Here is a 23,571-nt window from a genome sequence, read left to right as displayed (position 1 = left end):
TCCCCAGTTAACCTAAATAATACCTTTATAATAACTTTATATAGCACCTTATCATACACTTACTTGCAACTCAAGGTACTTTTCACAGATTAATCAACAAAAAGAATAATGATATACCCCAGCTATTTGGATATTATCATTAATTAATATTACAACAATTTTTAATATATGTAAGTGTACTAAATAGAAAAAAAAACGGAGCATTTTTAAACACAATTTAAACACTAAAGTGCAAAGTAAACTTGTAGTCTTTTCAGAAACAGGTTCATATTGCTTTCAAATTAAAAACCTTATACATAAAGATGGCAAGGAAGCAACCAGATCTAATTTACATGTATATAACAATTAATATCAGACGTCTCAATGTGGACCCAACCTTCATTGGGGACGCTGCTCCGCTCTACTGAGTTGTTAATTCCTGCAGCAGAGAAGGCTGCCTTTATTTCTGTTATTTTTGACGGCTTCATTTTTCCTGGGCAGTTATCAAAATAGCTTTAAAAGTGGCGACTGCGCTGGCACGCCAAACACCTCCTCGCAGTCCTCTTGTGTCTTTTCACCCATTCACACCACATAAATATACAGCGCCGACACATAGAAAATGTCTGCAGTTTACCGCTGTCTGTCTGTCTGCTCTGCTTGCGCGAGCGCTCCCATAGACATAGAATTACTAGACGCCGCATGACCAGCTGCATCGTACGTCAACCTCGCCGCCATATTGCGAGTGGCACTGCTGTGGAGTGAAGTGAGGAATAATGTGCTGCTTGGGATTGTACAAACCGCTGTACACTCCAAACCAGATCTCGGGGGATTACATTTCATAGGTAAGGCTGAATAATTGTTTTGGTTATATTTGGCCATTTGAAAATCCCGTTTTATAATCTTAGCACTCATGGTCACCTTACAATAAAATTGAACAACATTAGTAAAATTAAAATTAGAATGATAAAGCAATAATTAGCAAACAAACAAAGATAACTGCCAATAACAGTGCAACATTCACAATTGGTATGCCAGTTTGAAAAGATACGTTTTGAGGGCAGTTTTAAAATGTATTACTTAATCGAGCTGACGGATATGAGATGGAAGAGAATTCCCGAGTTGAGGAGCACCAGGAGAGACGCTCGAGCTCCCATAGCACTGAGTCTGACGTGTGGCACAGAAAATCAAGCTGCAGATGAGGATCTGAGTGAGCGAGAGGAGTGCAAGTCTGGAGGAGATCAGTGAGGTTGTGGAGAGGTGTATTGTATAGTTAACAGGGAGCCAGTGACATTGAGAGAGAATCGGACATTGAGAGAGAATCGATGTGATATGTTCAGTGGATTTAGAACAGCAGGTTATTATCCTGGCAGGAGAATTTTGAAGAAGTTGTAAGCGATGGATACGTTTTTGTGGGATGCCAGATATAATAGCATTACAGTAATCTGTACGTGAGGTGACTCGGGCATTAACCGATACTTCAGTACTGTGTTGCTGCGTAAGAACAGGATGAAGTCTAAAAATGTTTCGGAGATGGAAGAAGGCAGACCGAAAAATATTACTTAAATGGGAGGAATTATTTAATAATAATTATTATTATTATTTAATAATTGCCATTATTAGTGTATAAATGGATATAAGTGCATGTAAACGATTTGCCAAAATTTGTTGTATATAAACGATACTGTTTTAAACTTTATTGCTTTTTCATCAGAAAATCCTGTTTCCACGTCTACGTGTATTAGTTTAAATGGCACTTTTACCACTCGCAATTGGGCGGACGCGCTGACGTATCGAGTTGACTGGACAACACAGTGAATGCGGCGTCTATCTATATACTGTATGTCTATGAGCGCTCCTGTGTTAGGCCCGGTCAGGTGATTGACATCGGCACGCCTGAAGGCGGGACATCCGGTTCTAAAAGAAATTTGCATAAATTGCGCCTTTTTTTCAAAAGGAGAAGGCGAATAACCATCGTGGACGGAAAAAGACCGGGAAAAAATTAACTAACTGATCAACATCTGAATTGTCTATGAAAAAAAGAGCTGCGTAGCTTCAAAAGACCTGTTTAGATAGGTGAAAGCCAGCGATCGTCTCCAGGAACGCGAAACTTGCATTCCGTTACAACTAGCGGACTCGGGTGTGCTCGTGAAGTCCTTTTTTTATAATGGCGCAGTACTGACTGTGCATCATTTAACATTTAAGATTTCAAATTCTTTGGGCCATCATCTACAACTCAGTCTTATAAACAGTCGACTTCAACTCTGGACTAGCGTGTGAACTTCGGAAGGGGAAGGGTGTGTGTTTTCTGCATATGTTTTCATGAGGGTTTATTGTATGTCTAGGGGTTTTGGAAAGGGATCACTGCTGCTTTTCATCTTCATGTCTTTCTTTTTGGTATATTGTTCCTGCTTTACTGAAATTGCCTTTTAACTTTCTTTTTGCATGTTCTGTATATATTCACTAAACCTTTAAGAGCTGGTTATCTCACAGAGGACGGCGCGGGGCTTCGGGGGCTTCAGGGAGTGATATTGGCCTATCCTCTTACTTGCCGCCTTACAGTTACCAAGGTGAGTGGTAGCGATTGGTCCGTTTTCAGCACATCGGGTCCGATTCGTTACAAATATACGACATTTTCAAACTAAAGTTGCACGTCACTCAGAAACATAACCTGATGGAGGAATCCTAAAAGCACACGTGGATTCAACACACAAAACACTCAGACACTTCAGACATGTTAAACCTTGCAACGGCTCGTTTTGCATAAAGGCAATTCAAAAATAAGCTGGCGAACCTTTCCCTAACAAGTCGCCCTTGTAGAGCAGTGCAGTGAATTCCGCGGTGCTCTCAGTTGATGCACCAAAGATAACAAACGTACGTCTGCATGTGGTGTGAAGAAAACGGTCATAAAGAACGTTCAACTGAAATCTCCCTGCGCAATGATATTTCAATAATTAGTGCCTTATTAATACAAAACTAACAACCTCCTAATGGGACGTCAGCCTCCACCAGTCTTCTTACCTTTGGCTTTTTATCCACAGCTCCAGCCTCCTCTTTGACAGCTTCAGGCTTGGCTTTGCCTAAAAAGGAAAAACAGGGCAGAATTAAAAACGCTCTTCGTATAATTTTACTCTTCAAGAATAAAAAAAACAATCATCATAAAGATCACCAAAACTGGACACAGGCGTGGACAGATGTGTTGGTCCCCTTGTAGCTCATTGAAAAAAAGTGACGTCTGCCCCCGACAAGTGATGACATGAAGAGGAATTGTCCCCTGTGTACCTGCACACTTTTGAAATGTCCTCCATTTTAACTGGCTTCAGGTGTGACTGCTATATTGCCAGCACCTGTTTCTTGCCACAGGTGAGTTAGAAACGAGTATCATATGCTTGAAATAAAACGATTTACCCACAATTTTGAAAAGGTGCCAATAATTTTGTCCAGCCCGATTTTTGAGTTTTGTGTGAAATGATGTCAGATTTGGCTTTTTTTCTCTGTTTTTCTGTGTTGTCCCCAATGCACATAAAGGAAATAAACACGTGTATACCAAAACATTTGTAACTGCAACAATTTTCTGGGAGAAATGGTGCATTTTCTGGGAAAATTCCAGGGGTGCCAATAATTTCTGCCATGACTGTATAACCAAACCCAGGGGTGAGCAAGCCCCCTAGTTATTTAGTATAATGAAGGTTTGCAGAGAAATGAAACAACAGAAGAGCACCAGGCCACCCACATGCCTCAGTCACACCAACCTGTTCACCTTTGGCCTGTGGTAAGAAAACCAAAGTAGTTATAGGAAAAAAAGAAAAAAAAAAAATCAGGCATAGGGAGAAGGTCCCAAATCCGACTGGGCAGCAGCTGAACCCAGCGATGATAACCATTGCACCACGCTAACTCCAGTACGTCCTTATAGGATCTTTTATTCATGAAATGGCCTTTCCGCATCCTATAAACACAGTCCTTCTAGAAATCGGATCATTATCTTTCACTTTGCGCCACGTTATAAAATCCCATGCGTACCTGAGCTGGCTTCTTGAACATCCAGGGGAGTCGTTTCACTTCCTTCTGGGACGGCTGGTGCTAAAGACAGATGATGAGAACAGACACATGGGAGGCAGAGAGACAAACAAAAAACAAACACAATGTGAGTGGATGGATGGATGGATGGATGGAAGACGAACATTTTACAAACTTGTACACCGTGAAGCTCAGCGGACAACTTATCAGCTGAGAGCTGTTAGGAGTTTGTTTTCCCAGATTTTTTTTATAGGAATGCCTGTACTAATTCTGCTCATTTTACACTCGTTTTGGGAGTTTTATTTGGGTCACTAAATCCAAATTTCTATTCTTTGAATTGTTTCATCTGCAATTTTGTGTTTCCACAGTCGCCGCCACTTTGTTAGCCCATTGTTAGGGCTAATGTGCCAAGAGTTGGGGCGGGTCCTCTGAGGTCGTGACCTTTGACAGTGACACAGCAGGATACATGTGGTGGGAGACTTTATTGTTCCAGAGGGAAATTTATTAATCTGATGAAAGGTCATCCTAGAAAATGCTTCATCATCGCAGCTGCAGTTTCAATACCCAAATCTCTAAATGCTTTCACAATTCCCAGGAATGTTTGACCTTTTGCTCCCCATTTTTGACTGCAGTTTTTCCCTAATGTTTTGGCTTAGTTGCTCATTATTATTGATTATTTTGACAATTGGATCATTTCCTGACTTGCTCTGAAACCTTGTCTGTTTACAGACATAACATATTGGGGGGTTTTCACCTTGACATGATGGTGGTCCCTTCCCTCCACAAAACACAGGGAATACATCTATAGTACAGTAAATAGAATAATAGTAGAAAAAATGCATAAATTCAATAAACATCAGAAAAAGAATACTTTACAATAAACAAAGAAGGCAGAGAAAAAGAAAATTAAAATAAGCTGGGGAGCACAGCAGAGCTGAAAAATAACTCCTGTACCGAATTTTGGGTAAAGAGTTAATGTTAAACAAACCACTTCCTAAAGATCCTCTCGTGAATGGCTATGGAGCATGCTCAGTCGATATCGAGCTTTGGAATTGAAGACCCTGCCCCTCTACCTCCTGCTCATTCATTGGTCAGGAGTGCCGCCCACTTATATCTCCTTCATTGGTTACCATGGCACTTCACGTCAAATTGCAGAGAGAAGAATTAGGAAAGAAAAACGAGTGAAGACTTCATCAGGTGGAGAGTGCTGTGTATTTCTGGGAATCTTTGTTCATTCTGAGTCATTATTTTTCTTATTTTTGTGTTATTTCTGTTGATTGTGTTTATCATTACTCACTTTGTTAATGTGGCTTTTTTTTTTGCTACAGTACTTGTTAGTTGTACTCTTAATAGACAAATGGCGCTTTGCCACTGCATAGTACGGCACGACATGGTTCAGTTCAGCTCACTTTTGGGGGGTTTTCCACTGGGAACAGTACCTGGTCCTTTTTTTAGTACCACCTCAGCCGAGGTTCCAAGCGCGCCGAACCGTTACCAAAACGTGACGTGTAAACTCTGCTGGTCACTGATTGGCCGGAGAAAATCGTCATTACTGCGTCACTGGCTATTCTTTTCTTTAAATGTACACACACGCGGAAGTTTGTGTCCCGTCTCTCCATCGCTGGACGCAATTTGTTGCATAAGTGGATGAATGTTTCTTCAGACATTCGAAAGTTCTCCAGCCACTGAGTGTTTGTAAAACCGGGAACAATCACATCCCACCACTCTGAAGCACGGTTAAATGTCCAAACAGATGGTCTGTTGCGGCGATTTTTTTGCAAAATGTGGAAGATCTGTAATCTACAGAATCAGCATTTTAATGTTAAACTGGCAGTTAAGTTCATTTTATGCTTTGCAACAGTTATAAAAGTTAGCTAGTGATGTGCTTTTTATTAGATGCTTACCGTTGCGCGTCGTCGAGCTAAAGTGTTGTCGTTGTCTGCGTGTTGTTGTAAAAGTTCCACGGTGTCACGGCAGTAGAGGCGGCGCAAGTATAACGACACGTGAATAATCCCACCCACTCTAAAGCGGTACTAAACTGCAGTCGAAACGCAAACCGAGCCGAACTGAGCCGAACCAGGGTGAGCTGTACTGAACCGTGCTGTGCCGTACTATGCAGTGGAAAAGCGCCTTAAGTCAGATATGCGTAGAATTAGGGATTTGCATTCTTTACTAATCTCTACTTTTCTCTGCTTTCTTTTCTGGTTCCACTGTGGTGACATTTTGTGCCACCACCCCTTGACTGTGGCATTGGGCAGCCACCTGAGATGCTACGATGAAGGTGAGTGTCCCAGATTTCATGAGACCCACTGCAGTGAATCCTCTGAGACCAAACCTGAGGACATTTATGTTAGGTAAAATGCCCAGTGGGGGCTGGGTGGTCTTTTGTCCACCCACCGAAACAATGAAGATTTTTTTACCCCCCTCCACCTTAACTGGAGTTTTTTTTTTTCTGTTCTCCTGGCCATCTGACCTTCTGATTGGACTCATCTGTAGAGACCTACACTATGATATTGTATATAAAAACGCTACTTTTCTACTAACTTTATACACTAGCTATGTTTTGTGAGCTCATATGGATTTATTTTTTGTTACTTATTAATTATTATTCTTACTTAATTTTATTTGTTTTTCTTTGCTTGTAACTTTCTTGTTGAGATATTGTAAAGCAATTTGATCTCCATTCTTAGAATTTAGAAGTAAATGTTGTTGTTGGCTAATTATGTCCAGTCTCTTTAAGTCTGTATATGTTCCTTGTGCTTTGTGGGTGGTTCCCTATGAGGTGGGGCAACCTTATAGGCTCCTCCTCCTGCCTTTATATATGAGCCGGAGGCGGGGTTTCAGCAGCCAAGCATCTTATTATCTGCAGAGATGTCAGAATTTTGTGATTATCCGGTTTTCTGATTCCCTTGAATTGTGTGTTATCGCGATTTCATTCTGGGACTTTGCTTATTTGGGATTGCCTCTTAGAAAGCTGCTTTTTAACGCTTTTACTAATCCATTGTTTGGATTCAGCGGGTTGGAAAATGGATGGATTGTTTAAAGAAAAATTAATATATATATATATGTATATATATGTATGTGTATATATATATGTATGTATATATATGTGTATATATAAGTATATATATATATATATATATATATATATATATATATATATATATATATATATATATATATATATATATACACAGCGCATTGCTGCACCCACCACATGACAAACCAAGTCAGGATCCCAGTTTAGGACCCGAGTGCAGCCATGCAAGGGGTGACACCTCAGCACCACACTAGTTCAGATGGAATGGAACCAGTGTGAGGTGTTTCATGATGGCTGGAGTATCAATTCTGTCACCAACTCCCAGGTTTTTCCCTGCAGGCTGGAGGGCCTACATACAGGGCTGGATCATAACATCATACCTAGGACTGAGCAATTGCAGGTTAAGGGGCTTGCTCAAGGGCCCAATGAAGTACAGTCACTTTTGGCATTTACAGGATTCGAACAGGCAACCTTCCGATTGCCAGTGCAGATCCCTAGCCTCAGAGCCACCACTTCACCCTATGTATGTTAACACTAATGGATTATTTTTATCTCGACTACACCTTTCCAGGTTGATGGAGTGCGTGTATAACAAGGAAAGTTTGTGATGTCAATGACCTGAAGGACAAAATATGGACTGTGGTGTCATCTATTCCCTGTGAAATGTGTGTCCGGCCTTTAAATGGTACTGTTGCTCGTTGGTTTTTGTGTGTTGAACGTGATGGCGAACAGGTTGAAACATTGCTTTAGATCATTTTGTACATATTAAGTATGTTTTGTGACTAAACTATTTCCCCCATTCAAATGTTAATATAATTTTGACTCACCCTGTATATATATATATATATATATATATATATATATATATATATATATATATATATATATATATATATACTGTATACACACACACTACAGGGCTTTGCCCCCTGCTCGCTTCACTTGCCAGTCCCCCCTGCCTTTGTTACATGCTAGCCTGTTTGCGGTTCTGCCGCTCGCATATGAGGGTGTGGATGTACAATTTAAATAGATTGTTATTTTTATGGGAATTGTTGCATATGCATAATAGAACTATTTTACATTACAGAGAGTAATTAACCATATTAAAAAATAGTAAAACTTAATAATTTGAAAGTAAATTATGTTTCAAGTTGTGGTACAGTTATTTGTTGTGTAATGCGATTTTGTTCTGTTTGGCTTTGAAATTAACACGCAAATACTTTTTAAACTTCCGTGCTTGGACTTTCATCGTGACAACGCAACGTATAACTGCCCGTGAGTGAATTTCGTTTCTTTCTCTCTAATAAATAAACCAACTTTTTTGAATGTTTGTCCCTGTGATTTGTTAATTGTCACAGCAGAAGCTATTCTAACAGGAAACTGTAAACGTTTTAATACGAGTGGCGTATCAAGATCTCCTTTGGTGTCTAATGTTATCCACTGAAGATGTGCTACATTACCTTTATTGGATACATCCTTCTTTCTACAGTAAATCGGCCGGTGGAAGACCAGATGGTGTTAACGGTTGTAGATATTCTTTGTGACCTTGTAAGTTGATGTTCTCATCTTCCACACCATCACCACCAGCTGTTTCAGCAGAGTCTATTGATACACATTTAACCAATTTGCCGTGTAACTGATCGTCAATTTTCTCGTTAATTCATTGGATTTCATTGTTTCTCGGTGCTAGGATTACCCGTGTACTCATTTCTTTTGTTGATAACCCTTTGTGATGAAATTCTTCAATAAGATTTGGACATAATATGTCTTCTTTGATTGTGAAGTTAAAGTGAGGAAAACGCTAAAATTTATAAGAGCTGAGAGCGCAGGAACTGTGAATGTCAAAAGCATTCACATGATTGAGAGATGAGATTACTGTGTGCGTGGTTGAGAATGGTTGAGTGGAAGGAGCGACTTGAAAAAATCTCATGGCCAATGTCTCAATTCACGGGACTTGAAAAAATCTTCCAAGAAGTCTCGCTGCAGGATTATTTTATATCAAGGTGGGCAAAGTCAGTTCTGGAGGGCCGCAGTGGCTGCAGGTTTTTGTTCCAACCAAGTTGCTTAATTAGAAAATGATCCTTGCCAATAATTTACTTTAATTGCTTAGTTAGTGCTTTACTCTAGCATGTCATGTCGTTCTCATATCTTGGATTTTGTTTCCTTTCTAAGGATCTATACTAATAAAAGGTAAAGCCCTCAGTGACTGACTCTAATTCTCCAACTTCCCGTGTAGGTAGAAGGCTGAAATTTGGCAGGCTCATTCCTTACAGCTTACTTACAAAAGTTGGGCAGGTTTCACTTCGAAATTCTACGCCTAATGGTCATAACTGGAACCTACTTATGTACATACTGTATATACCGGCCATAGCCTGCAGCTCGGTCGCCGTGTGAGGCGGAGTTGCGTCCCTCATCGTCACACTTCCCACGTAATTGAGTACCTGCCCATATAAGGCCGTCCGTCAGCAGCAGTCCAATAGAAACACTCTGCCGCTAAATATTCACGGGTGAAGGACTGTGCTTACTGTATGCAAACGAAGATGAGATGGTCAGGGGGGTGTTTGGCATAAACTCAGCAAAAGTGCGAGAGAAACTTTTAAGTGCCGGGTCTGAGCTAACATTAAATAAAGCCGTGGACGTCGCACGAGATAGTACAAGCACAGCTGAGAACCTTCGATGCCTGTACTCCGAGTGGCTCACGTGAACTGACTGTGAACGCAGTACACAGACAACAAGCAAGAGCTCCAAAGAGCGCTGAACAAAAAACGCATTACACAATTGAGAAGGCAGCAAAAGAATATGAAGTCAGTGACGCATACAAGCATATTCATAAGTGCAGCTACTGTGGAAACAAAGCACACGGTGTAAACCTTAAGTTTAAATTAAGTTGATAGACACCCTGCCGCTGGCGTTTGTCATGCCTACAACGAATACGATATTCACGAGATACAAGTTTATTGAGAAGACGTGGGGTATAAACAGGACTTTGGATCATTTTGTAACAGAGTTAAAATTGCTGTAACGGAGTTAAACTTGCTGGTGAAGGACTCTGCTTATGCAAACGAATAGGAAAGCAAGGTGTGAAGCTTAACTTTAAATTAAGTTCATAGACTCGCTGCCGCTGGCGTTTGTCATGTCTAAGACGAATACGATATTCACAAGATACAAGTTTACTGAGAAGACGCAGGATATAAACGAGACTTTGGATCACTTTGTAACGGAGTTAAAATTCCTGGTGAAGGACTGTGCTTATGCAAACGAAGATGAGATGGTCAGGGATAGACTAGTGTTTGGTACAAACTCAACAAAAGTGCGAGAGAAACTTTTAAGTGCCCGGTCTGAGCTAACATTAATTAATTGCTGGTGAAGGACTGTGCTTATGCAAACGAATAGGAAAGCAAGGTATAAAGCTTAACTTTAAATTAAGTTCATAGACACGCTGCCGCTGGCGTTTGCCATGCCTAAGACGAATATGATATTTAATGAGAGGATGTGTTTGGCACAAACTCAACAAAAGTGCGACAGAAACTTTTAAGTGCCGGGTCTGAGCTAACATTAAATAATTGCTGGTGAAGGACTGTGCTTATGCAAACGAATAGGAAAGCAAATGTTACATTATTTTTAAAATGTTTCCTTTTCTTTTTCATAACTTCTTTAACACACTTCTTCTCCGCTGCGAAGCATGGGTACTTTGCTAGTTTCAAATAAATGATTTGTGGCCTTAAATGAATGACTAATTCTCAGTCCTTTGCTTTAATTTAATGTAACCAATTAGTGCATGATAAGTACACACAGGTGTAAATGGTAATAAACTAAATGGGGCACTACTGGTTTCTTTTGTCATTTGCATCTTATTGCTAATAAGGAGCAATTCAAAACCAAGAATACAGCTATTTAAGAGCAGTAGGTGTTCCAAATCTTAACGAGCGAGACAACTAAAATGATGCAGAAGTGTTACTTGAGCAATAAGTGCTTCTTGTTAAGCAATCGGGTTGGAACAAAAACCTGCAGCCACTGCGGCCCTCCAGGATCGACTTTGCCCACCCCTGTTTTATATAATAGAGATATGTGGGAGAGGGGACCACAATTCAAAAACTGAAGCCTGATCACAAGAGGATTTTGCCTAAAATGGTTTATTTAACAATATTTTAGCAAAAATGTACATGTTTGAGACGCGGTGATGTTTGTCAGTCTGATGATCACACAAAATGACCTGAACCTGCGTTCCTGTTCTGCTGATTACTGGGAGAGGTCAGTTTGCTCCGCACACTAACATCAGCTGATGGGCTATTCTGAATAATAAGATCAGTTTGTATTAATGAACAGAAAGCATTTCAGCGTCATACCGGTGACAGTCACTCCAAACGTAAACTGGCAGGATTAGAAAGCAAAATATAAAAATAATGCAAAGCAAAACACATGGCTGGCAAAAACTGAGCATATTCACTCTGTGTATCAGTTTAGCTTTTTTTAATTGAATGCATGGCAAAGTATTGGGGGGGGTAGGGGGGGGACAGAGGCATGCAGGTGGAGGGAAGGTCACGGAGTAAAACAAGGAAAGCCATTGAAGCGAGGGGTCCGTCTTCAGCAAGAGAAGCAGCGTGAAGGCAGTGCTGGGGCAGCAAAGCGTTTGTGGAGTCGTACCCAGGGGCGCACTCTCCGCCGACGGCGTGCTCTTCGTTTCTGAGACATCAGACACAAGCTCTTCCGCTCCTTCTTCAGATGGTGACTCCATCGCCGTTTCCACTTTCGGGAGCTCCACTGAAATGGAAACATTCAGGCTCGAACAAAAGCTGTTTCGTTAGCAACTCGGGAAGGCCCCCCCATACCAGCAGTCTCTACTGCGTAACAGAGAGACAGGTAGAAGTGTTCGGGCGTCACCAGCTACAAGATAAGCTGGAACCTCTCATTGACACCTTAGCGGAGTGGTGGCTCTGAGGCTAGGGATCTGCACTGGCAATCGGAAGGTTGCCGGTTCAAATCCTGGAAATGCCAAAAGGGACTCTGCTGTGTTGGGCTCTTTTGCAAGGCCTGCAATTGCTGTGAACTTTGAGTAGTAAGAAAAGCGCTATATAAATGCAAAGAATTATTATTATTATAGGAGAAAAATGGATTCAATACAAAGCAACGGCTTTTACTTGTCAAGGGTCACCACAGAAATTGGTCCTCCATCTTAGATTGAACAGCAAGTCTGCAAGTAGCAGAGAGCATCTTAAATGGAAACTTTCCTCCGTACAAGAAGGGTCTGACTGCGGACCTCCAGCGGCAGACCCCATTGTTGTTGTGATATCATTCCGGGGCCTGTGGCTGGAGGTGTGAAGTAGAGACCTTGGCACAGCACATGTAAAGGCAGATATGCATGCCACACATAAATAAACTGGTTAAGAGCCTGAGAACATAAGTAATTTGACAAACGAGAGGAAACCATGCAGTCCATCAGACTCGCTTACTTGGCTAATGGCTAAGCTGTTCCCGTATCTCCTGCAGATCCTTCTCAAAGGTTGTCAAGGCTTTTGCTTCAACTCCATGTCTCGGTAGTTTGCTTCTGATTCCTACAACTGATTGAGTGAAAAAGTTCTTCCTGGCTTCACTCCTAAAATGTGCCTCCCCTTAATCTCCACTAGGGGTCCTTAGGTACGCGAATCACCGTCACCAATTCAGTGATTCATTTAAAAAACTTGAAGACCTTTTATGGAGACATTGTGTGTGTGGGTGTGTGTGTTTAACCCGTAAATATGTAAAGGTACTGTCATGTTGATGAACGCTGGGATGAAAAGACGGAGACAGCCACCGAATAGCAGCTCAGCCCAACAATGGGTGCATTTATTTTACAAAAGACAAGCTGGTCTGCCTGTCATCACCAGTCACACTTCTCTGCTGCTGTTACCAGACGTGGGAGACCCCTCATAAAATAACAAATACGCACTTGAGACTTGATCGAGCCACTACTGTATTGCCCTGTCCTGTGTTGTGTACCCCGGCTAGGCTCTCTGATCATCCTTTCCACCATCGTGCTGTTACTCTGCGAAAAATCTTGGACACCTTCTGCATGGTGGCGGCTATTGATTCTCTCCTCTGTAAGTCTCGGCCTCCATTCTTGAATCTTGTTGTAGAATGGAGCATGCACCTTCCTAACTTACGACTTGTCTTATGCAGCGCTACGTGTACCTGTGTGACGGGTCCCTGTCAATCTAACAGTCAGTCCTGCCCATCTTTTGGCTCCCTAGACCTGAAAAACTCTAATTTTTAGGCCATTTTTGGAGCATATTTTGTGTAGGACATTTGATTCTTTATCGTTAAGTGAAACCCAATAGGTGTCTTCAGCAAAAATGATCAAAAGGACTTGAAGTTGTGCAAGCCATATCAACTGACTCATCCACTATTGGAATATGAGGGGTCCAAATTACTCTTTTGCACGAACTGTGAAAAAATGGGGGTCAGTAATCTATGCATGTGGAGTGTCGTTTTTTGCTCTTTCAAGTTGCTGGTCACAAACACACTCATATTTTTGATCTTTGATTCTTTACAGGTGGTCCCAGCCCACTAAGAGTCACTCCCAGAAGGTTAAAAATGACAAATCTGAAACATAAGTGTGTGAGGTATTGTTTCAGACTATTTCAAGGTCTGCAATTACGAATATGAGGTAACTTTTGATTTTTCATCTTTCCTTAGCCATCTATGGCCCTCCATCAGAGGGTGACAAATGACAACTGTCCATTGCAATTGAGAATTTAGACGTTAAACCTTGCAATTGAAGCACACATTTTAGAATTAGTATCTTATATTAATTAACTAATTATAATATTAGGATCAGTATCACAGGAAAATTAATGGAAGGAATTATTAAGGATAAGATTGAGCAACACAAGGCAAGAACAGGAGTTTAACTGAAGAGTCAGTGTGGGGTCAGAAGAGGGAGGTCGTGTTTTACTAACATGCTGGAATTCTATGAGGAGGCAACAAAAGGATACGACCAGAGAAGAGCAGATGAGATTATAGATCTGGACTTTCAGAAAGCATTTGATAAAGTGCCACCTGAGAGGGTGGGCATCAAATTAAAAGAAGTGGCAGTTCAAGGTGTGGGGTGTAGGTGGGGGCAGAATTGGCTCAGACACAGGAAGTGTGATGGTGCGCGGAACCTCATCAGAACTGGGTGATGTTAAGAGTTGTGTCCAGTAGGGGGCAGTGCTGGGGCCACTGCTATTTTTAATATAAATAAATGATTTAGATAGAAATATGAGTAACAAGATGGTGAAGTTTGCAGATGATACCAAGATAGGTGGATTAGCAGATCATTTGGAGGGACATGGACAGCAGACAGGCTTGGGCAAATTTGTGGCAGATGAAATTTAATGTCAGTAAATGTAAAGAATTACATATAGGGAGTAAAAATGTGAGGTTTGAAAACACAATGGGGGTCTGAAAATCGAGAGTCCACATTATGAAAAGGATTTAGGAGTCGTAGTGGAGTAAGTGGAGATTAAGAAGGCTAACAGACTGTCAGGTTATATAGCGCCTTGATGTGTGGAGTACAAGTCACAGGAGGTTCTGCTCAGGCTTTATAACACACTGGTGAGGCCTCGTCTGGAGTACTGGGTGCAGTTTGGGTCTCCTGGCTACAAAAAGGACATAACAGCACAAGAGAAGGTCCAGAGAAGAGCGACCAGGCTGATTAGGGGGCTACAGGGGATGAGTTACGAGGAAAGTTTTAAAGAGCTGAGCCTTAAGGAGATGAAGAGGAGACCTGACTGAAGTGTTTAAAATGATGAAGGGAATGAGTCCAGTGGATTGAGACGATGACTTTAAAATGAGTTCATCAAGAACACGGGGGACACAGTTGGAAATTCGTGAAGGGGAAATTTCACACAAACATTAGGAGGAAGAACGATAGACACTTGGAATAAGTGACCAAGTAGTGTGGTAGACAATAAAACTTTAGGGACTTTCAGAACTCGACTTGATGTTTTTTTTGGAAGAAATAAGTGGACAGAACTGGCGAGCTTCATTGGGATGAATGGCCTGTTCTTGTCTTTTGTGTTTTTTCCCTACAAGCACCTCATGAAGTACATTTTTCCATTTCTTATAAACTCCCAATATCCGGGCGGCTCTCACCAAATTCAGACTTTTGTCGCCTTTCATTAAATGGGGTACCTGAACAGACCCCCACCCTTTACAGCCTTCCTATCTCTTTTACTTTACAATAGGTAGGTAGCAGCACTATATAAAATACACCAGGCCAGTACCGGCTATTCTACTTGATGCCAGCAGGTGTCATCACTGTACACGTTTACAGGTTTTTGGTTTTGAAGCCACAAACAGCAGACTGAATTGGGGGCAGCGAGAGAGGATTTGGGTACCAAGCCAGCTTAAGGGTTACTGATTCACGCCGTCCAAAACAATAACAGACGACAAAGGAGACAAGTGCACTTAAATGGCTTAACCAAATGCTGAGTTGGAGTCTATTTTAATTCCTCATGTGCCATAATGCACAAATCATCCATAAATGTGCATGTTTTCCGGGACTGAGAGTGCGATACTTGATAATGAGTGTCAGACAATTTATCTGTGCCATCTTCCTGGTGGGTGTTCTACCTCAGAGGGATAGGAAGGGGCAACCAGGAGATAGAGACATGGTCAAAATAACAAGCCAACTTTCAAAATGCCAAAATGTCGAGTTTTTAATGTCCAATAAAGTCCTGCCGTCTACCACACTCCTTGTTCGGTTATTCCAAGTGTCTGTGGTTCTCTGTGTGTAGATAAACTTCCTAATGTCTGTGCAAATGGCAGCCCACCTGGAGTTTGGCAGACAGAATTTATTGGACTCTGACATCATGAGGATAAAGGGTCTCTGGTCTCACAACTTTTTAGGCAGAGCTTCAAGCACAACATATTTGGAGAGATGTCAGCCAAACACAGAGTCTAGCTTGAAGAGAACCTGCTCCAGAGTGCATGCCACCTCAGCCTGGGGTGAAAGTTCAATGACCCAAAGCAAACTGCCAGCACAACGCAGGAGTGGCTTCAGGACAAGTCTCAGGAGTGTCCTCGAATGCAAAGCCCAGAAGTAAACCCCAGCGAACATCTGAGGAACAAAGACATCACAGGAGAGGCTCAGGGACAACTCTGTGAATGTCCTTGAGTGGCCCAGCCAGACTTGAACCCAAGTAAGCATCTGAGGAGAGACCTGAAGATGGCATTCACAGATGCCTCCCATCCAGGCTAATGGAGCTCAAGGAAGAATGGGATCGACTGCCCAAATCCAGGTGTGCAAAGCTTGTGGCCACTTAACGAGTAGACTTGAAGCTGGGATTGCTGTTAAAGAGGCTCCATGTGTGTGACGTTCTAAATGATGTCCAGTCAGTTCAATTGGCCACAGATGGACACCAATCAAGTTCTAGAAACATCTCAAGGCGAATGAAAACAAACAGGAGGCACCTGAGCACAATGTGGAGTGCCACAGCAAAGTGTCTGAATATTTCCAGGAAGGAGAGATTTCAGATTTTGACTTTAATAGAATTGCAAACCTTTCTGAAAACAAGCTGCCACTTAAATGTTGCACAAGGTAATGCCATAATCTGTAGTCCTTTTATCTTTTTCAATCATTAATTACAAGTGATTAAAATGAAAAGTTTGATATCTAGTGAAATATTTAATATCGAGTACTGTACAAATGTATTCATTTGAGTAAGTAAGGTAAATGACTAGGGGGTTGACGGTTTTAAAAGTTTTTGGGAAAGGGGTCTGCCGCCGAAAAAAGTTTGGGAACTCCTGGTCTACATCGACTACATCGTGGTCAGTTTCAAGAGTTGGTCTGTAACTCTGGACACAACATTACAAAAACGACTACATAAAAACGGGATCGAGAGCATCTGGGGGCCTGAAGGATGTGCAACTGAACCTCTCCGGTCTTCACAAAGTGGACTTCCTTGTCCAGCTCTTCAAACTTCCCAGAGGCTTTGGACAAAATGAGTCTTCCAGCTACTGAAAGCTTGCAGCCCGAGTGGACACCAAGGAGCCCTTCATCACACAATGAGTCATGGGATCGTGATCGTGGAGTTGTTGAAATTGTTGAAGATCTGAATGAGATCTTCAGACGTGTTTGGCTCTTACCAGATCACAGATTGGATTGAATGGTCTCTGCACTGAACCACTTGGCTTAGGTTTAACATGGCGGTATTAGCTAAAGGCTCGCGCCTGCTGGCCACGCATCTTGCTGAGAGAAGACTCTAAGTGCGCCATGCAGCTCTGCGATAAAGCTGCTTATGAAATGCTGGATTTGAAACAACAAATACATTTGCAGGCACTCTCAGTGTGCTTGTAATCCCCCACTAAATCTGCCCAGTCTGCAATGAGAGCTTAATCCTGACAACTCGCGGCTTCCGAAAATGGTGGCACTGCCATCAGTGTTGTGCAAGTTCACACCTCACCAGAACTCGCTCAAAGGTCAGTTCACGCAGATTAAAATGAATAAATTCACGTTCATAAGTCACCATTTCAATTTTGAACTCGTTCACGTTCAGTTCATTCTGTATTTTTTAAGGAATGAGAATCAATGACCCCCGAGTGTACTTCTTTCAGTTTTGCGTGCCTTATACAGGGTGGGCCACAGAAAAGTAGCCCACCTCCGGCGACAGTAGGACAAGATGAACGAGCAAGTGGATTGTTTCTATCCACTAACCCACAAGTTACGACAGATGCTGAAAGTGCTCCCCGGTCACGTCTATGCCCCTTTGGTCACGTCGGAGCCACGTTGGCTGATACCGCTTGTAGCTCTTCAACAGTGATGCTGCGGATAGCGTTCGAGATGTTTTCTTTGAGTTCATCCAGGGTGTGTGGATTGTTGGCGTACACTTTCTGCCTTTAAATTTCCCCACAGATCAAAATCGCACGTGGGCAAGTCCGGGGAACGTGGTGGCCATAACCCCTTGCTCACAGTTCGCTCCTCTGTAAACTGTTCACAAACCTGTGCCAGTGAGTTGCGTGAGGTGCAGGGACGGACTGGCTATTAGGGCATTTGGGCAATGCCCGGTGGGCCCCGGACTCTGGTCTGGTCATGGGCCAGCCGTTTCATGAAATAAATTTTATGTACTGGTTACTGTTTGATATTAAAATTAATTTTCTAAACTGCTAAACATTATCTGTCCGGTACTGAGATTTCTAAAGTCCTATTTAATATACCGTGTGATGTCATCAAGTTGTTTTAGTTACGTTACAGTGTAAAATTTGGTCAAAACTATTTATTGCAATTTATTTTATCAGGGTGGCATGGTGGTGCAGTGGTAGCGCTGCTGTCTCGCAGTAAGGAGACATGGGTTCGCTTTGCACGTGGAGTTTGAATGTTCTCCCCGTGTCTGCGTGGCTTTCCTCCCACAGTCTAAAGACATGCAGGTTAGGTGCATTGGCGATCCTAAATCGGCCCTAGTGTGTGCTTGGGGTGTGTGTGTGTGTGTGTGTGTGTGTGTGAACTGCGCCATGCATAAAAAGGCAACATTCTGCTGAGCAGAGGACAACGACCTTTAATGGGGCTGTTGAGATGTTTCTACACCCTGTTTGTGAGTTCACCTGCGGTCAATTCGATCGATTGTGCTGATTGGTAAGCCAGTCTATGAGGTCAAAGGAATTGCCTTCAGAGTTCAGAGACCACCGATCTGGGGAAGGGATGCCATAAAAATGTCTGCAGCCTTGAAGATTCCCAAGAGCACAATGGGAAACCAGGAAAAAGTTTGGCACAACCTTGAGCAATCAGGGGAGACGGGCCTTCGTAAGAGAGGTGACCAAGAACCTGACGGTCATGCTGGCCTAACTCCAGAGAACCTGTGTGGAGATGAGAGAAACTTCTGGAAGGATGACCACCTATATACTCTATGAGCTTTATAGCAGAGCAAAACATGGAGGTTGCAGAAAGAATATTAGAAGAATCTGGACGAGATCAGGCCATTCAGCCCAATGAAGCTCACCGGTCCTGTCCATTTATTTCTTGTAAAATAACATCAAGTCGAGTTTTGAAAGTCCCTAATGTCTTCCTGTCCACCACACTACTTGTTCTCTTATTCCATGTGTCTATCATTCTTTGTGTAAAGAAAACTTCCTAATGTTTGTGTGAAATTTCCCCTTCACAAGTTTCCAACTGTGTCCCCATGTTCTTGATGAACTCATTTTAAAGTCACCGTCTGATCCACTGCACTCATTCCCTTCATCAGTTTAAACGCTTTAGTCAGGTCTCCTCTTCATCTCTGTGAAGGCTCAGCTCTTTTAATCTTTCCTCGTAACTCATCCCCTGAAGCCCTGAGTCAGCCGAGTCGCTCTTCTCTGGACCTTCTCTTGTGCTTCTGTGTCTTTATGGAGACCCAAACTGCACCCAGGACTCCAGATGAGGCCTCACCAGTGTGTTATAAAGACTTGAGCAGAACCTCCTGTGACTTGTACTCCACACATCAAGGCGCTATATAACCTGACATTCTGTTAGCCTTCTTAATGAATTCTGCACACTGTCGGGAAGTCGATAGCTTAGAGTCCACAACGACTCCTCAATCCTTCTCATAAGGTGGACTTTCGATTTTCAGACCCCCATTGTGTATTCAAACCTCACATTTTTACTTCCTACTTGTAATTCTTTACGTTTACTGACATTAAATTTCATCGTCCACAAATCTGCCCAAGCCTGTCTGCTGTCTGAGTCTGTGATGATATAATGGATTCCAAATTATCTGCTAATCCACCTACCTGGGTATCATCTGCAAACGTCACCAGCTTGTTCCTTATATTCCTATCTATATCATTTATACATTAAAAATAGCAGCAGCCTCTGCACTGCCCCCTGCTGGTCACCACTCTTAACATCACCCAATCCTGATGACGTTCCTCACACCATCACCCTCTGCTTCCTGTGTCTGAGCCAATTCTGCACCACCTACACCCCACACCCTGTTCTGCCACTTCTTTTAGTTTGATGCCCACCTCTCACGTGGAACCTTATCAAATGCTTTCTGAAAGTCCACATCAATCATCTCATCTGCTCCTCTCTGGTCGTATCCTTTTGTTGCCTCCTCCTAGAATTCCAGCCTGTTAGTAAAACACGACCTCCCTCTTCTGACCTTGCGCTGACTGTTCCTAAAAACTCCTGTCCTTCCCAAGTGTTGCTCAATCTTCTCCTTAAGAATTCCTTCCATTAATGTTCCTGTGATGCACGTTAAGCTTACTGGCCTACAGTTGCTTGACTCTGCCCGGTTGCCCGTTTTATATAATGAGATGATAGTCCTTCAGAATCTCTCCAGTGTGCAGAGACTTCCTAAAAATATACGTCAAGGGTTTCTATCTGCACTCTCTAGCCTCCGTAAGAACTCGAGGGTAAATGTTATCTGGGCACCTTAAGGACTCTCAGACTGTGAGAAACAAGGTGCTCTGGTCTGATGAAAACAAAACTGAACTGTCGGAGGTCAATTCTGAGCATCATGTCTGGCAGACACCAGACTCATCACCTGGACAACATTTTTGTAGCACATTTTTATACAAATGATGTAGCTCAAAGTGGACAATGCCACTCCAATGGTGACACACGATGGTGGCAGCATCGAGGACTGGGAGATGAGTCAGGGTCGAGGGGAATCCTCCGTGTAAACCTGCACTGAGTCATCTGGGCTCAGACTGGGCTCAAATGTTCACCTCCTAACAGGACAAAGTGGCTTGGGGACAACTCTGTGAATGTCCTCTAGCGGCCCAGGCAGACTCTGAACCCAAGTAAGATACCCAAAAATTGCCACCCACTGGTGGTCTACATCTAACCTAGCAGAGCCTGAGAGGAGCATCTGCAGAGAAGAAAATCCCCCAAAATGCAGGTGTCATTGTGACAAACCCTTGAAGACTCCAGGCTGCAATGGCTGCCAAGGGGGCTGCAGCTACGGTCTCTGAACGGTTGTGTCAATGGAATATTTCCGCTTTTGTAATTTTAATACATTGGCAAAAATTCCTCAAATCCTGTTTGCCATTCTAGGGTGCTGAGTTTTGTTTCATGAGGAGAAAAAAAAAAGAATTGAAATGACTTTAGCACAAGGTGGCAACACATTAAAAGATGACAAAAGTGAGGGGGTTTTGAAGACCCTTGGAATCCACGGCAAATGTCGAAAACACACTCGGGTTTATAAACTTCAAAGGCGTGCACAACCTTCTCCTACAGCCGTAGGAATGAAGAAGTGGAGTCGCCCCATGAACCCGTGTCAGTTAGTCCTGATGGCTCCTGCTCTGTGCCCACACACACTCCCTACTTGCACACTGTGACACTTTCACCATGAAGAAATCGGCCAAACTTTGTCGACGTGGCCTCGTCTTTGTCCGTACTTACTGCCCTTTTTGTCATCTGCTGCCCGCCGGGTGTTGAGGAGGACGGTGAACTTCAGTTCAGCATCAAATGGACGAGGCGCCTTGGGGATTTGGAAAGGAGAAAAGGATCGCACTAGTGAAGCCTGCAGACCAGGGAATGCTAAACTACGCACTAGAGTCCATGTTATGAAGAGCAGGCCAGTGGAGAAAAGAGGGGAAATGTGGGCAAGAAAACAGGAAACGAAAAGAAAAAGGAAAGTCACATTGGCATCCCAGTGAAATAAAATCTTAAAGCTGCCCGCAACACAAGTCAAGCGGGCATCTCAGCCACACTTCTTAATCCTGGCTATGTTAGATAACCCTAACGGACATTAAAAACCAAAGGGTGACAATCATCATCATCATCATCACTATCATGGTTCTCCTTCTTTCTCATCAAAAGATCTGATGACCGGCAATGACGTCACTTCTGTGTTCTAGCCTCCTGAGCCCACCTGCTAATCCCTGGCTTCCTCTTAAGGGGCTCCATCACCATCTTGAAGCAGTCTGAGTTTTGACTGACGTCAGGAAAGATATTTCCTTTAGTTATTGTCTTAACTTTTTCATTAAACATAAGAGGTTTACTTTACAGTGCCTCAATACTTTATGATCTGTTTTGTCTTGTTTCCACAGGGGATGTCCACATTGCATTTGTCATTCCAACAGATGGTGCATCAAAAACATTAACATTACTTCTACATATCCCATACCAAATGCTGTATCACAGAGACATATGCATTGATTTGCCATTCCAACAGATAGCGCATCACAAACATTTGTAGTAATGTATTTAAATACTACAAATGCTTGTGATGCTCCATATGTTGGAATGACAGATGCAATGCATTTTATTACTACATGCATTACAAAATACACTCCAGTGCACTTTGAAAGTTAAGGTTAGGGTTAGTGTGGTTAGCGAGTAGTGTAGACTTGCAGTGATGTGACTTCTGCCATAAAACTGCTGGTGTAGGCCTGTGGTGACGTATGCTGCTATGGCTAAGCCGTTGGATCATTCTTCATGTAACAGAGAATTATGCATTGCATTTGTCATTCCAAAAGATGGAGCATCACAAACATTTGTAGCAATAAAAATGCATTGCACTTGTAATTCCAACATATGACACATCAAAAACATTAACACTACTTCTAAACAAATCCCATACCAAGTGGTATATCACAGAGACATATGAATTGCTTTTGCCATTCCAACATATGGCGCATCACAAACATTTGTAGTAATGTATTTAAATACTACAAATGCTTATGATGTGCCATATGTTGGAATGACAAACACAGATCATTTTATTACTACATGTATTACAAAATACACTCCAGTGCACTGTGAAAGTTGAGATTAGTGGTAATTTAAAGCTATGTTTAGGGTGGTTAGCGTGTAGTGTAGACTTGCAGCTACGTGACTTCTGCCACGAAACTGCTAGTGTAGGCCTGCAGTGACGTGTGCTACTGTGGCTAAGCAGTTGGATCCTTCTTCCTATAACAGAGACATATGCATTGCATTTGTCATTCCAACAGATGGAGCATCACAAACATTTATAATAATAAAAATGCATTGCATATGTAATTCCAACAGATGGTGCATAAAAACATTAACACTACTTCTACAAACCCCATACGAAATGGCATATCACAGAGACATATGCATTGCTTTTTCCATTCCAACAGATGGTGCATTACAAACATTTGTAGTAATGTATTTAAATGCTACAAATGCTTGTGATGTGCCATATGTTGGAATGACAGATGCAATGCATTTTATTAAGGTGAGGGGTTAGTGTGACTAGCATGTAGTGTAGACATGCAGTGATGTGACTTCCACCATGAAACTGCTGGTGTTGGCCTGTGGTGACATGTGCTGCTGCGGCTAAGCAGTTGGATCCCTCTTCATATCACAGAGACAGATGCATTGCATTTGCCATTCCAACAGATGGCGTATCACAAACATTTGTAGAAATGCCTTTCATTATTTTATTTATGTGTCATCTGTTGGAATGACAAAATGTTGTGCATTTTATTTGTACTCACATTACAAAATACCTTCCAATAGGTGGTGCGCTGCTTAATGCTGAGGTCTACGTCAATTTTTTAGATTTGAACCCACCTTAGACAGGTTGCACTGCTAGTCTGCATACAGTATATATGCATGTATGTACATTATTGTGCTG

At 42.3% G+C, this 23,571-nt stretch overlaps 1 protein-coding gene across 12 annotated transcripts in view; it reads right to left on the bottom strand.

Moving 5' to 3' along the window:
* Nucleotides 1-23,571, bottom strand: part of maptb (microtubule-associated protein tau b) — a 115,775-nt gene that overhangs the window by 55,630 nt on the left and 36,574 nt on the right. For 7 of the 12 annotated variants that reach the window (XM_039740266.1, XM_039740264.1, XM_039740260.1 and 4 more), the window contains exons 3-6: nt 11,678-11,794; nt 4,748-4,795; nt 3,997-4,056; nt 2,998-3,056 (exon numbers count right to left, since the gene is read on the bottom strand). In XM_039740266.1, the coding sequence (XP_039596200.1) occupies nt 2,998-3,056; nt 3,997-4,056; nt 4,748-4,795; nt 11,678-11,794 (284 nt within the window). The remainder of the gene's footprint in view (nt 1-2,997; nt 3,057-3,996; nt 4,057-4,747; nt 4,796-11,677; nt 11,795-23,571) is intronic. The other 5 variants (XM_039740268.1, XM_039740272.1, XM_039740265.1 and 2 more) reach the window with 4 other exon arrangements.

Source organism: Polypterus senegalus, chromosome 17 (assembly GCF_016835505.1).
Source record: "Polypterus senegalus isolate Bchr_013 chromosome 17, ASM1683550v1, whole genome shotgun sequence".
Classification (NCBI taxonomy): Eukaryota; Metazoa; Chordata; class Cladistia; order Polypteriformes; family Polypteridae; genus Polypterus; species Polypterus senegalus.
Note: the sequence above shows the minus strand (reverse complement) of the source record. Positions and strands in the feature narration are given on the sequence as shown.